The 12,785-nt window shown below is 46.7% G+C and overlaps 1 protein-coding gene across 1 annotated transcript; it reads left to right on the top strand.

Annotated features, from left to right (window-relative positions):
• The first annotated feature begins 6,981 nt into the window (after window positions 1–6,981).
• Window positions 6,982–12,314, top strand: LOC3291691 (transmembrane protease serine 9). Its single transcript, XM_555189.2, has 5 exons — window positions 6,982–7,809; window positions 8,879–9,058; window positions 9,406–10,303; window positions 10,611–10,621; window positions 11,365–12,314. Exons 1-5 carry the CDS (start codon window positions 7,048–7,050, stop codon window positions 12,232–12,234), a joined length of 2,721 nt encoding a protein of 906 aa, XP_555189.2. The 5' UTR covers window positions 6,982–7,047; the 3' UTR covers window positions 12,235–12,314.
• The last annotated feature ends 471 nt before the right edge of the window (window positions 12,315–12,785 follow it).

The raw sequence follows: 12,785 nt of genomic DNA, 5'->3' as shown, positions 1-12,785 counted from the left end.
ATATTGTTTCATCCCTTGAAGTGTCATCGAAGTTCAATCGATCCTTCAGAGACATAAATCGTACATCATGTTCACACAAAAGACTTAACATCAAGGTCATAATATTTCTCAAAAAGCGATCCGCTCCTTCATATTTCTCACTCAAATAAATGAGTCCAATTTTTCTCCAGTTTTCCATAAACTAGGCGACGGCCCCCGTAGCAAACAAACCATTGCACACAATCTAAACAGACATTTGTCTGATCAAATTAAAATAAATTAACAACACCACTGCGGCAACGACGAGCAGGAGGGAAAGCGGACAACATTCACAGGCTCACGATCACCATCTGTGACGATGGGACAATTAATTTTCACATCGTTTCCATTCACTCTGTAGGTTTGCGTCGGTGGGAGAGGCGGTAAAATAGTAAAAAAAAAGGAAAACACTTCCAAGGTGTAAATTAGCCTGCACTATCGTAAACATTTATCACCGTCATCGGTTGGCTTCTATCCAGGAAAAAAAAAAATCCTCCCAATATGAGCGTGCGTGAGGGTGTGGAATCTCTCCGGCAAGCCATGCTTAAGCCCACCCTGCCTATAGAACTCTACGGCACACCGGGTGTCTGAGAACGGAAAAAACGGAGAGAAAGTAATTGCACTACGCACACGACTCGCGCGGGAAAAAGTGATGTTTGTTTATAACCTTTTAATACGATCAGATTATGAAGGCGCCCTACGACGCGATGTCGGCCATATTTTAGGTCCCAGCGCGCTCAGCCCAGTGCGTGATAAATTCTTCCCGATCACCTCCGATGATCTGCTTGCGGAAGATCAGGGCCGTTGCAGTTGCTTTGTGGGGACAGATTTTTCAACGCCACTCCAGTCCCTCGTGAAGGGCCGGAAAGTCACCAAAAGCCGCGCTGCGACTAGGGGGAAGCGTGCTGTCACACGTACGTCACCGGAAGGTCTTAACATGTATATTTTCATCCTCCCTCATCAACTTGATGGTTCGGTCTGGCTGTGTGTGTGTTGAAGTGTTTTATTTATTTTTATATCACTCGATCACTTCTGGGGGTGACGATCGATCTTCCTCTCGAATTACTTTATGAGCCACACGGTGCCATGGAGCACCGTTCTTGTGGTGGTGGCCGCTCGCCACGCCAGAGTGCCGCTCCAGCCAGGTTTCCAGAGACCTTGCGGACATGTTAATCTCTGCCGCATTGCTGACATGCACACGTGTCCAAAGATGACGCCGTTTTGCGGCGGTGTATTGTTTCAGGCTCACTCTCTCGTTACTTGCTTTCGCGTGCGTTGCGTGCCACACGAGATCGACATATTAGGTGTGTGTGTTTGTTGGGTGGAGGGGGTGTAAGTGTTTCTTTGCACGAGAAGAAAAGTACAGCAACCAGAGGAGGCTCCAGTATCTTCCACCCAGCCGAGGAAAAAAACCCTCTTTCAGTGCGGAAATGTGTCGATAAATTTCGTTCACCCTCTCCACCAAGGTTCCGCTTCCGCTCGAGTTCACCCGACGGCCCGGGAAAACCGAACCTGATGGTTTCATATTTAAAAAACAATTTTCTATTTTAATAGCGGCGTCAACAACTATTAAACGGCTTCGACGCTCGTATATTCCGGTGCCCGGGAGTGGGAAAGATTTATACGCCTCCTTCTGCTCGTAACAGCTTAAGGTCGGTTCCGGTTTCATAAATGTCAGCACCTCGCGCAACGTCAGCCCTGTCGACAGGCGGCGTTTAAGATATCCGCTGCTTCTCGTTTTATGTGGACCATGAGGACTGGAAGACTCAATTTTCCACGAATTTTCATCCTTAGCATAATGGGAAAACAATCGAAAGTCTAGCTTAGGTTTAGACAGGGCCTGTTCAATGCCACGAGCGCGGTGTCATCCGGGCATCGTTTTAAGTGAAGGGAAGTAAGCATTAAAACAACAAATTGTTACCGCGCGAGACAGGATAAGCCGTCACAATTTTATAGGAATTTAAGGCATCGCCACACTCACGCACACACACTCTGAAGTACAAATTGCGTTTGGTTGGAGTTTCAATGAAGTTAGGGGCGAGCAATTTGGTACCGCTCGGTTGGGTATCGCGTGTCATAAAGGTGTACAAATTGACAGAGCGCTCTCCTACGCGCTACGACAGTGAAGTGTGTACGCCTTTGTACAATACACCACTGGACATCGTCTAGAATTTCCTCCCAAAAAGGCTATTTTGATAGATGTCCTTTTGCCCGCGTTCAATGAGATGTCCGGAGCGCGTTGACAGAAGCGTGCACGCTCCGTCTACTGTCCAGTTGGGTTTTATGGGTGTAACAAAACCCGGCAACATTCTCGGCAATTCTTGAGCAAACAAACGGTTGTAAGCACGTGCAGCGAGTCCCATTTCGGGGCAAGGGAGACAACAAAGGATCGATCGGTTAAGCGAAAGATCGCATCTTGGCTGGATTGCATCTTCGATTGAAAAACTTATCAAAAACGCTGGACACAAAAAAAGGTGTTCGTCGTGGTCGAACAATAAAAGCAGGGGACAAAGGTAGGAGGAGGATCCTTTTTCAACACCGATCACCGTAAACACGGTAAGCGACATTAAAGCTTCTTCACTTTTTTCTTAACATTCCGTATCTAGTTGATACCTTACCGATAGTTGTCGGTGCCCTACCTATCAACCTGCACTGCGAAGAGAACTGTCAAATCGAATCGTTTTTTTTTTCAACCTTTTCATTCAGCTGCAGCTTTCCCTTTTGTGTCCACCCTCTCTCTTTCTCTCGCTCGCTCGTCCCAATCCCGCACACGTGCACACGGTTTTATAAACTCATTTATTTATTAAAAGTTGAAAGAAATCACGACACCGGCGGCAACGAAACATCTGCCGGTCCGCCGGGGTGGTTTTCCTTCAGCCGTCTAGCGGCAGGCTAGTCTGCATCCTTTTGCTGCTGCTGCTTTCAGGTTATTCCGTTCCACCAGTTCTGCCTTTTGCTGTTTTCGCCTGCCAAGATGCTCGTCCAGCGGTGGAAGATGCTGCACAAGAAACGCAACGAAATCGAAACCGGTAAGGAACCGACCTGTACCATCGCGTACGTACGCGTGCGCGCCAACATTGCATCGGGCCCGGTGTGGTGCATGGGGTGTTTCCTCAAACGAGGACAAGGATCGGGACTGATCTTCAAGAACGGGAAGAGGTTTTGCTGCAGCTGCACAGGGCCAGACGAAGGACTGGCTGTGCGCACATTGAACCGGGGCCCTTTTGTTCGCGAGTATGATATTAAATCGACAGCGGTAAGCTTTTGCGTCACGGTACAGATCCGAGGGACGTCACATTCTGGATGTGGCGGGTTTTACGAGGGAGTGTCATATAGCCGACCACCATGAACAATGCGTTTGCGTTCGATGCGTTCAATGTTTGACGTATGATTTTTGATTTTATAGATTGGACTTGCTCGGTAAATGCTTGCGTGTGTGTGTGTGGTTGGGCTCCTTCTCACCTTTCGTTTGGTGCTTCTAAACTGGTAATTGTCTGTCTTGTTGGAGTTTGTAAGGTTCTATCGAATCATGTGCTCATCTCACATTGATATAAGATTATTAGTCAAATAAAGAACATCAAACGAGTCAGCTCTTGGACTCAGCAACAGCAACACACTGAGGACTAAGTTTCCATTGAATACATTGACACTCTTTTCTACGTTCGTTTAAGATATCGATGAACCATCAACTAGATCTTCCTCCAATAATAGCATCAAAAAAGATCTTTGAAAAGATGTGCCGTCAAATTTAAAATCTTGCATATATGAGTCGTATGCTTTGGCGTCCAAGATCCAGACAAACCCGATCTTATCATCTCATTAAAAGCTGCACGTGCACGTCTAGCGAGCGTTGCTGTTGGCAGCTTTAACCACGCCAGCACGATCACCCGACGAAAGCCACCAGTCACGACTGCTACTGCCGCTTGCCAATTCCTGCGGTCTGCATCCCACAACACCAGGCCCTGGCGCCCTGGATACATGTTGGACGCTCACCCCCTTCCCGAGATTCTATGCGCAAAAATTAATTACCAAACCGATGTGAGCGATTTCGCGTGTGATGTTTATTGTTTTCCATTAAGGCGTACGTACGACACTGGTGTGCGCTCGCGCGCGTCGAGAGAAGGTTGCCCAACCCACCAAACCGAGTGCCCGGGCGCGCAAGTGCTATCGGTTTGATCGATCGATGGCGTCTCGAAACCAGAGTTGGGGGGGGGGGGGGGATACTACTGTTCCGTCACCAAACCGTTCCATAGAGCAGCAACCGCAGCACTCATGTTCGTAGTGTGGACCGCGGAGTTTGGCGCAGCGGTGCTATACGCGCACCCAGTGCACCGGCTCTAATTATTTAATCGTGGTCCAAATAATGGGGCTACTGTACTGCCTTTTTGCCTCTGTTATTCGGGATTAGGGCCCGTTTTTTCTGATTAGGCTACGGGCTACCGTCGCCAACGGCAGGCAATAGAACGGCCAAATATTCCTTTCTAAATCCATAACTCATGCCCGCAGTCGTCGTCGTCGTCGTAGTCACCGTAGTCCACCGAAGGAGTTTCACACTTCAGCAAACCACAAAACCGCCGGATTTTCTTCCCCGCTCTCGCTTGGCCGGGTGAATTATGAAACATTTCACAACAACCGACGGGACCCGGTAATGGGCTGAAAATTGTCCAACCAAATTGTAGGATACAAACTCCGAGAGACCTTCCGCAGTGGCCGGGGTGGTTGGCAGCAGACAGGAAGGTGTTAGAATAAATAATGTAGCGCGATTTATCTTCCACAACGGTGGAGTTTTGCGCTCCCGAAAGGGCCAATTGTTTGCGTTGATGACTGGCAGCGAACTGTTTGTCTAGCCGTGACCATCATCGCGCACGGTAGTTAAGAGGATCGGTGTACAGTGTTGATGCGATCCATCGACTCGGTTTCATAATCTCGCCAGAACTCCAATTAGTGGAGTCGTCTTGGTGGTTTGACTTGCCCACGGAAAACCCCTGCACGTCGGAAGCGACTTCTAATGTCCAGACAGTCGGCATTCTCACGCTTCCTGTGGCAGACAGATCCTGCCAACAGAGCGGGCTGATGCGCGTGACGACATCGTGATCATAAATCAAAGCCACAGGACTCATCATCCGGAGCAGGCTAATGATGATGATGATGACGTCGAATACTGTCACTCACCGCGAATAATGCGCAAGAAAGGGTCGCCTTACTGTTCGCGACCTGCTTTTTGTTGTTGTTGTTGTTGTTCTCGGTGAAAGGTTGCCGTTGATGAAGATGACCCAATTTTCATGCATATTCTGGTACGGTGAGTTACTCGTTGATCCGCTGAACCTGCCCGGAACCATCATCGCTCCCTAGGAAAGTTCTTAATGAACCAAGAGGTCCTGGAACGCGTGAAAACTCGGCAGTAAGACGGCGTTAAAGGGGTGCATCTTCAAGTCAATCCAAAAACTTCTAACGTGAAAACTCCTGAAGGATTGATCGGCATCGGGATATGTAAATCAAGGGACTCTCCGTATGCAGGATGACGCTGCACAAACGCCCATGGTCCCGCAAAAGTGGATCGAATGATATTAAGCGCGTAATTTTTACGGATTTTCAACTCGATCCCTTTTTTCATCGGGATGGTATGATGATGTGCTTTTGCTGCAACCGTTACTAATGTGAGAGTGTTAGAAATACACCAACAGAAGATAGACATGTTATGCCAAAATGTGTGAGAGACCCAACGAATGTGGCGCCTTCGGAGCAACGGGGTGCCTGACCACGCTCCCTTATCCCACCTTCGCTGTCTGTTAATGAGGTTCCGTTTAGTCAGCAATATGCACCATATTAATATAAACATTTTGTAAACAAGCCCGAAAACAACGGTACCATGCGCAAGATAACTCTACAGCTTTGAGTAGGTAGAACTCATCGCACGAAACAAAAAAAGGTGCAAAAAGGTGCACGACCCAAAGATCCTGCCTTATCTCCAGACGATATCGCGTGTCTACATTTTTGCTGCTCGGTACAGCCTACGCGCCGTGGCTCTTTCTCAGCACGTGCGCTGAGGTGAAGGATCTTCTCCGGCGCAGGCCATTGCTTGGAACGAAAACGGTCCGTCCGGTGGCGTCTTCCTACCAAACGGGATGAGCGATGGTAGCGAGCTGGCCCAACGCGACTATGGCCCTGTAACCCTAACGGCACACGAAAAACGAGAAAAGGCGTGTTAATATTTATTTCTGAGAAAAACAGCAAATAAAATCGACGTTTTATTTCATCTCCACACGGCAGCGCGCAACGCTGGACCCGATGCGAGGTCGTCCCCAAGGGATGGCACAATATAGCTCTGCATTAACAAGGGATTTTTATGACGAGTTGGTGGTTGTCGATCGTTTGGTTTTGGAGGGAGCGAGGGAGTTATACACGGTATTGGGAAGGGGTCGTGTAATGAGCAGATACACGAACCGATCGGGAAAAGAGTTCGTTGCAACAGTTCGTTTGACCCTAGGGCGAGGTGTATTGTTCCGATTACTGGGCGGGTGAGTAAATGGTGCCTTTTGGGGGAGAAAGAGTTTTTAATTTATGACCAACACAGGAAGCTATTTGTCGCGATCGTGGAAGCGTTAGGGTCGTGGGGGTTGTTGGAGTAGCTACAAAATACGAGCTTTTAATAGAATGAACGTTATGAAACGATTTTAGAGATTTATGATGAGCGGTGGTAAAATGGTTTAAACATAAGAGTAAATTTAGAAAAAGAAAACATCAGATATCAATATCAAATCTTATGTTATCAGCTTGAAATTCTGTCAGCTTACTACAAGCCTGTTACCATGGCTTTCTTCGACGTGGAATTAAAGCAAGGGCGATAACCGTTACTTAGGGGTCGTATAGATGTTTTGTAAACAAACATCTTGTTTACCATGTACTAATTAGGCACGGGTTCTGGATAAACCTAGCATCAACACTCTAAAAACAAGTTGTAAAACAGTTTTTGAACAGTAGCAAATCTTCTCTTACCACAAGCAAACAGGTGGTCCTTTCGTGTCAACCATGTACCAACTTCTGAGATCCGTCCTGCCAGTGCTGCTAATTGCAGCATCAGTTCCCCACACCTGCAGTGGCGATAAAATGGACGATAGTAATTCCGGCAACCTGATTGTGGGCGGCTTCGTGGTCAGCATCGATCAGGTCCCATACCAAGCGGCCGTTCTCTATAACGGAAAGTTCAGCTGCGGTGGGAGCATTATCGGGCCACGCTGGATTCTGACGGCTTTGCACTGTATCCAAACGATGGAACCGTCTGAGTATCAAATCGTGGTCGGCACCGATGACCCCGAAAATGGCACCAAGCTGCAGGTGGAGAATATGTTCGCACCTCCATTCCTTATCAATGGCAGCGTGTTCGACATTGCATTGGTGATGCTGCGCAAACGTTTGGAGTACAATGAAAAGGTACAGTGTTTGCCGTTGTTGAAATCGATCGAAGAGATTGCCGTGGGGAAGCCGGTGGTCATCTCTGGATTTGGATCCACAGAGGAAGGAGGCTATGAGACGGTACTGAAGGCGGCAAACGTCAACATACTACCGTTGGAGGAGTGCGTAAAGGCATACGGTCTGCTGATCCACGAGCATATGTTCTGTGCGGGGTACAGGGAAGGTCAGGTGGATACTTGCCAGGGTGATTCGGGCGGACCGCTGGTGCTGGATAGTAAGCTGGCCGGTGTTATTTTCTATGGAGAAGGTTGCGCAAGAGAGCACTATCCCGGTGTGTACATGTCGGTACCGTGGTTCTACGATTGGATCGTTAATACGGTACGCGAAGCGCCAAGTACTGAAGGTAAGAAGCTTTGTGATCCTTCAAAATAGCTCTACTGGCCTAGGTGGTAGAAGGTGGTTTGGTATGTAAAGATTTCTACCTTTGACTGTAAATGATTACAAGATTAATGAATTAGAATAAAAAAGTGCAAACAATCAAATGAAAAAGGTTTCTTTCTGTAAGACATAGAGAGTTTCTAGCAAAAATATAATTTTTGTTTCAAAGTACACTTTACAATTTATTTCTAAGTTCACGCTTAACCTAGGTCACGAGCGTTCACTTGTTTTATTTACCGTGTTACAATTGGATCCAGTTTTTGCCCGAACGCTGGAACTACGTCACATCAGCTCCGGAGTATTCACTCTTCCTCAATTTCAATTTTTATTACCAGTAGTGCACTTATACCGAACGTTAACGTTCGTAAAGCTTACTTCGTTCCAAAACCTACTGAGAAAAACCTTCCTGGGCGTAGTTTTGGCAGTCATTTCACTCCCAATCGGGCACTTCCTCAAACCCGACGACAATAACACCGCCAACATGGTAGTGGGAGGCTTCCAGGTGGGCATTGAAACGGTGCCCTATCAGGTGGCCATTTTTTACGCAGGAGAGCTACTGTGCGGTGGAAGCATTATCGGGCTGCACTGGATTTTAACGTCCTACCACTGCGTCAGCGCGCGCATTCCATCCGACTATGGCATTGTGGTTGGCGTCACGAACCCAGAAGCTGATGGTAGGAGGATACAAGTGGAGGACTTCATTTTCCCCGCGGTGACAGAGAGTGATAAAACCTACGATATAGCGCTGGTGAAGCTGAACCAAAGTTTGGTGTACAGTGAAGCAGTGCAGTGTATTCCGCTGCTATCAGCGCATGATGCCATTGGTCCCGGAAAACCGGCGTACATCTCTGGCTTTGGATTCACGCAGGACGGCGGGTCTGAAACTCAGTTAAAGATCGCCACCATCCAAGTGCTTCCGTGGCAAACCTGTCAGGAGGCTTACCCTACCCTGATGCGAAAGTATTTGCTGTGTGCGGGGGTAACGGAAGGTCAGGTTGACGCTTGCCAGGGTGACTCGGGCGGACCACTGGTCGTGGATGGTCAGCTGGCCGGTGTTGTGTTCTTTGGGAAAGGTTGTGCGGATCCTAACCATCCCGGTGTGTACATATCGGTACCGTGGTTCTACGATTGGATAGTTGAAGCGGCACGCAACCAGTCGAATGCTGAAAATCGAGAGCTTTGTACTACAGCAAAACAGGAATCATGAACGATCGATGACAAAGAATAGTTTCCATTGATGCATATTAAAATGAATTTTATAGTGTAAAATTGTGTCCTTTAAATACATCCAGCATTGTAATCGTGATCATATGTAACCTCTTCTGAGTAATCGAGCACATTATCTTCCTAGTTCCTTTAAAATGGCTGTTAGCATGACTTTGCCACGCAAATTTATTGAAATTCAGGATTATAGATTTAACTCAGCTCGGGAAGCTTCATTTTGTATGGCCTAGAACTGGCGAAAACAAAAAGCTTATTTACCACTTAGAAATTTGTTCCATTTTCCGCACGAATGCTGGAACAACATCAAATCAGTACGTATCAGTAGGTACGCAAAATCGCTCACAAAAAACATTTAAATGCTGCATACTTTCTCTCGAATATTATCATTCGTTGTATTCCTTTCGTTTAAGTAACATGGGCGTTCTAAGGCAAGCCGACCTGTTGGTCGTGATGTTGGCAGCAGTTGTGCTTCCATTCGCCTGTGCTCAAAGGCTGAAGGATAAAGACTGGAGCAACATGATAGTGGGTGGTATGAAGGTGGAAATTGAAGCAGTACCTTACCAGGCGGCAATGTTGTTCTCGGAATCGGTGGAATGTGGGGGAAGCATTATCGGACCGCGCTGGATTGTAACGTCGCGCCACTGCATCAACCAGCACGAACCGGTCAACTATGCATTTGCAGTCGGCAGCACCGACCCATACAAGGGCAAAATAGTAAAGGTGGAGAAGTTCTTTGTTCCTCCGGAATCGTCGAACGATGATACATACGATATAGCGTTGGCGAAGCTGGCAGAATCTTTGCAGTACAGCAAAGCAGTGCAGTGTATTCCGCTACTATCGTCCAAGGATGCAATCGTCCCTGGAAAACAGGCGTACATCTCTGGCTTTGGAGTCACAGAGGAGAACAATGCTGAAGTGTTAAAGGCCGCCACCATCGAAGTGCTACCGTGGCAAACCTGTCAGCAAGTTTATCCTGATGTGATGCGCGAGTTTATGCTGTGTGCCGGGATTTTGGCTGGTGGGGTGGACTCGTGCCAGGGTGACTCGGGTGGCCCATTGGTGCTGGATAACCAGCTGGCTGGAGTGGTCTTCTATGGGATAGGTTGCGGGGAGCCAAACCATCCGGGTGCGTACATATCGGTACCGTGGTTCTACGATTGGATTGTTGGCATAGTAAGCAATCAGTTAAGTACTGAAGAACAAGAGCTTTGTAGCGCAACGTAATAGGAAAAATAAAATATTGAAGTCTAAAGAGAGTTTTTATTGATTTTTTAAGGATTTGCTAAGGATGAAACTATACCTCTTTCTATATACGGGCGCCATAGCGACACATTTACGATACGGAAAACATCCGACGATCGCAACAGGCAGGAAATGCAGATTCATGTTTAATAATTATTAAAATTATAGTGTTATTGTTTTACACATAATTAAGTATACTTTTAACATTAGTCAGTGCAAATTATGATCTTCAATTACATCTAAAATGTTAATCGTGATGTTATGCATCCTTTTAGACGTCACCCAGGTTGTGATGTTTAATTTCGTGCGATCAAGAACTTGCGAAAACAAAAAGCTTTTTTAGGGTTACCAGTTCAGACCTATCGTCATATAACGACGTACCATGAATCAAGAAGCCAAAATCGATTAGATACAACGATATTCACTGCAAAGTACATACGAGGACGCATGAAAAATTTAACATTGCATCGGATGTAATAGCACCATACAGGATGGCAGTAGGATCTATAATTGGATTGTTGACGAGGTACGTAGCCAATCGGAGGCTGCAGAAAGGGAACTTTGTGAATCTTAAAAACAATTTTCATGAATTGTGTAGTTCTTGTACTTCTTCATTTACTTCCGTCTGGATTGGTGTGTAAACTTTAAAATAAATACTGCTATTGCAGACTTGTGTTATTGATTATTTGTAATTACGCCGATTGAAATATTGGACTGTTCATCGAATATCATATCATCGAAGGGAGAGATGCTGTCGTGTATAATCTGTAGTCTGTTCAAACGAGATTATCATGTTGTTATCGGCCATTGCAATTGCTGTTACATGGACTTTGATACCCAATCTGAATGTTACTCTTGATTTTGCACGTAACCCAGATCTTGAAGCTTCATTTCGTATAGCCTGGCGAACTGACGAAAACAAATTACGTGTTTATCATGTAGCAATCCGATTCAGTGCTGCTCGAGTGCTGGAACTACGTTACATTAGTTCCAGAGCGCAAAATCGCTCACAAAATCATTATATAGCAGTGCATTTCCTTTGAACACTATTATTCGTTGTGTTTCTTTCCTTTCAGCAAAATGTGTGTTTTACGGCAAGTCGGCCTGCTGGTCGTGGTATTGGCAACAATTTCACTGCCAATCTCCAGCGCCCAGCAGCAGAAGGAGGAACAGGATGATAGTGCGACCAACATGATAGTGGGAGGTATGAAGGTGGACATTGAACAAGTGCCATACCAGGCGGCTATCCTCACCTTGGGACAGGTGCATTGTGGTGGAAGCATCATCGGACCGCGCTGGGTTCTGACGGCGTACCACTGCGTCGACTGGCTCCTTCCGAACTTCTACGAAGTTGCAGTCGGTAGCACCAATCCATACGAGGGCCAAAGGATCTTGGTGCGGGAGTTGTTTGTGCCTCCGGAAACATTGAGCGATCCGAACTTCGATATAGCACTCGCGAAGCTGGCCCATACATTGCAGTACAGCAGCACAGTGCAGTGCATTCCGCTACTAACATCGGATAGCAGTCTTATCCCCGATACTCCGGCGTATATCTCTGGCTTTGGTTATACAAAGGAAAGGGCCAGTGACAATATACTGAAGGCCGCTCAAATCAAGGTGCTTCCGTGGGACTACTGTCAGCAGGCTTACCCTTATTTGATGCGGGAGTTTATGCTGTGTGCTGGGTTTAAGGAAGGTAAGGTGGACTCGTGCCAGGGTGACTCGGGCGGCCCGCTCATCGTGAACGCTAAGCTGGCCGGTGTTGTTTTCTATGGGGAAGGTTGTGCGAGACCGCACTTTCCCGGTGTGTATATATCGGTACCGTGGTTCTCCGATTGGATTATTGAAGTGGTGGTTCAACAGTCAACTCAGCTGGAAGGAGAGCTTTGTGCAGTGTAAATCATTTGACTTAAACTCCTGCAAGCACTGTGAAGCATCGGTTCTTTTTGTAATAAACAATCTTGCTCAGTTGTAGCTTATGTGGAATTGTGTTGAAATTGTTCCGTGATGACGCAATGATCGCCTTACACCAGGTGAAAGAATTTCCCACGTTTTCTTGAATCGGTTGCTTGAAGTTGATAAATAACCGTTACAACTTTACCTAACATTCCATGAAATTATCATAAATTAATCAAACTTTTCTTACCTCCTCGCATGGGTGTTTTTCTTGCTGGGTGTGCAAGTTTTCCAACAATTTTTTTTTGCTTCCACCTTTTAGCTTACAATGTACCTTATCCGGCCTAATCGCTCACAGCACAAGCACAACTTCGCTACCTGACCGTTACATAAATTATCATCCTCACACAAAACCCATCCCAGGCCGGCACTGTGGAAGAGTTGTTGTGGATCCACTTTTTTACTTCCTGCATCCTTTCCGACCGCGCAAACAGCAAAACAGCAACCGGCTGTGCAGCAACCGAATGCAACAGGATAAGAGTGTTCTGGTTTTT

The sequence above is a fragment of the Anopheles gambiae genome, chromosome 3 (assembly GCF_943734735.2).
Source record: "Anopheles gambiae chromosome 3, idAnoGambNW_F1_1, whole genome shotgun sequence".
Classification (NCBI taxonomy): domain Eukaryota; kingdom Metazoa; phylum Arthropoda; class Insecta; order Diptera; family Culicidae; genus Anopheles; species Anopheles gambiae.
This window is presented reverse-complemented; position numbering and strand designations above follow the sequence as displayed.

Coding starts and splice junctions, on each gene's coding strand:
- LOC3291691 (XM_555189.2), top strand. CDS start 7,048: ATGTACCAACTTCTGAGATCCGTCCTGCCAGTGCTGCTAATTGCAGCA. Junction 7,810..8,878: donor ACGATTGGATCGTTAATACG/GTACGCGAAGCG, acceptor GACGCTTGCCAG/GGTGACTCGGGCGGACCACT. Junction 9,059..9,405: donor ATCGAGAGCTTTGTACTACA/GCAAAACAGGAA, acceptor ACATCAAATCAG/TACGTATCAGTAGGTACGCA.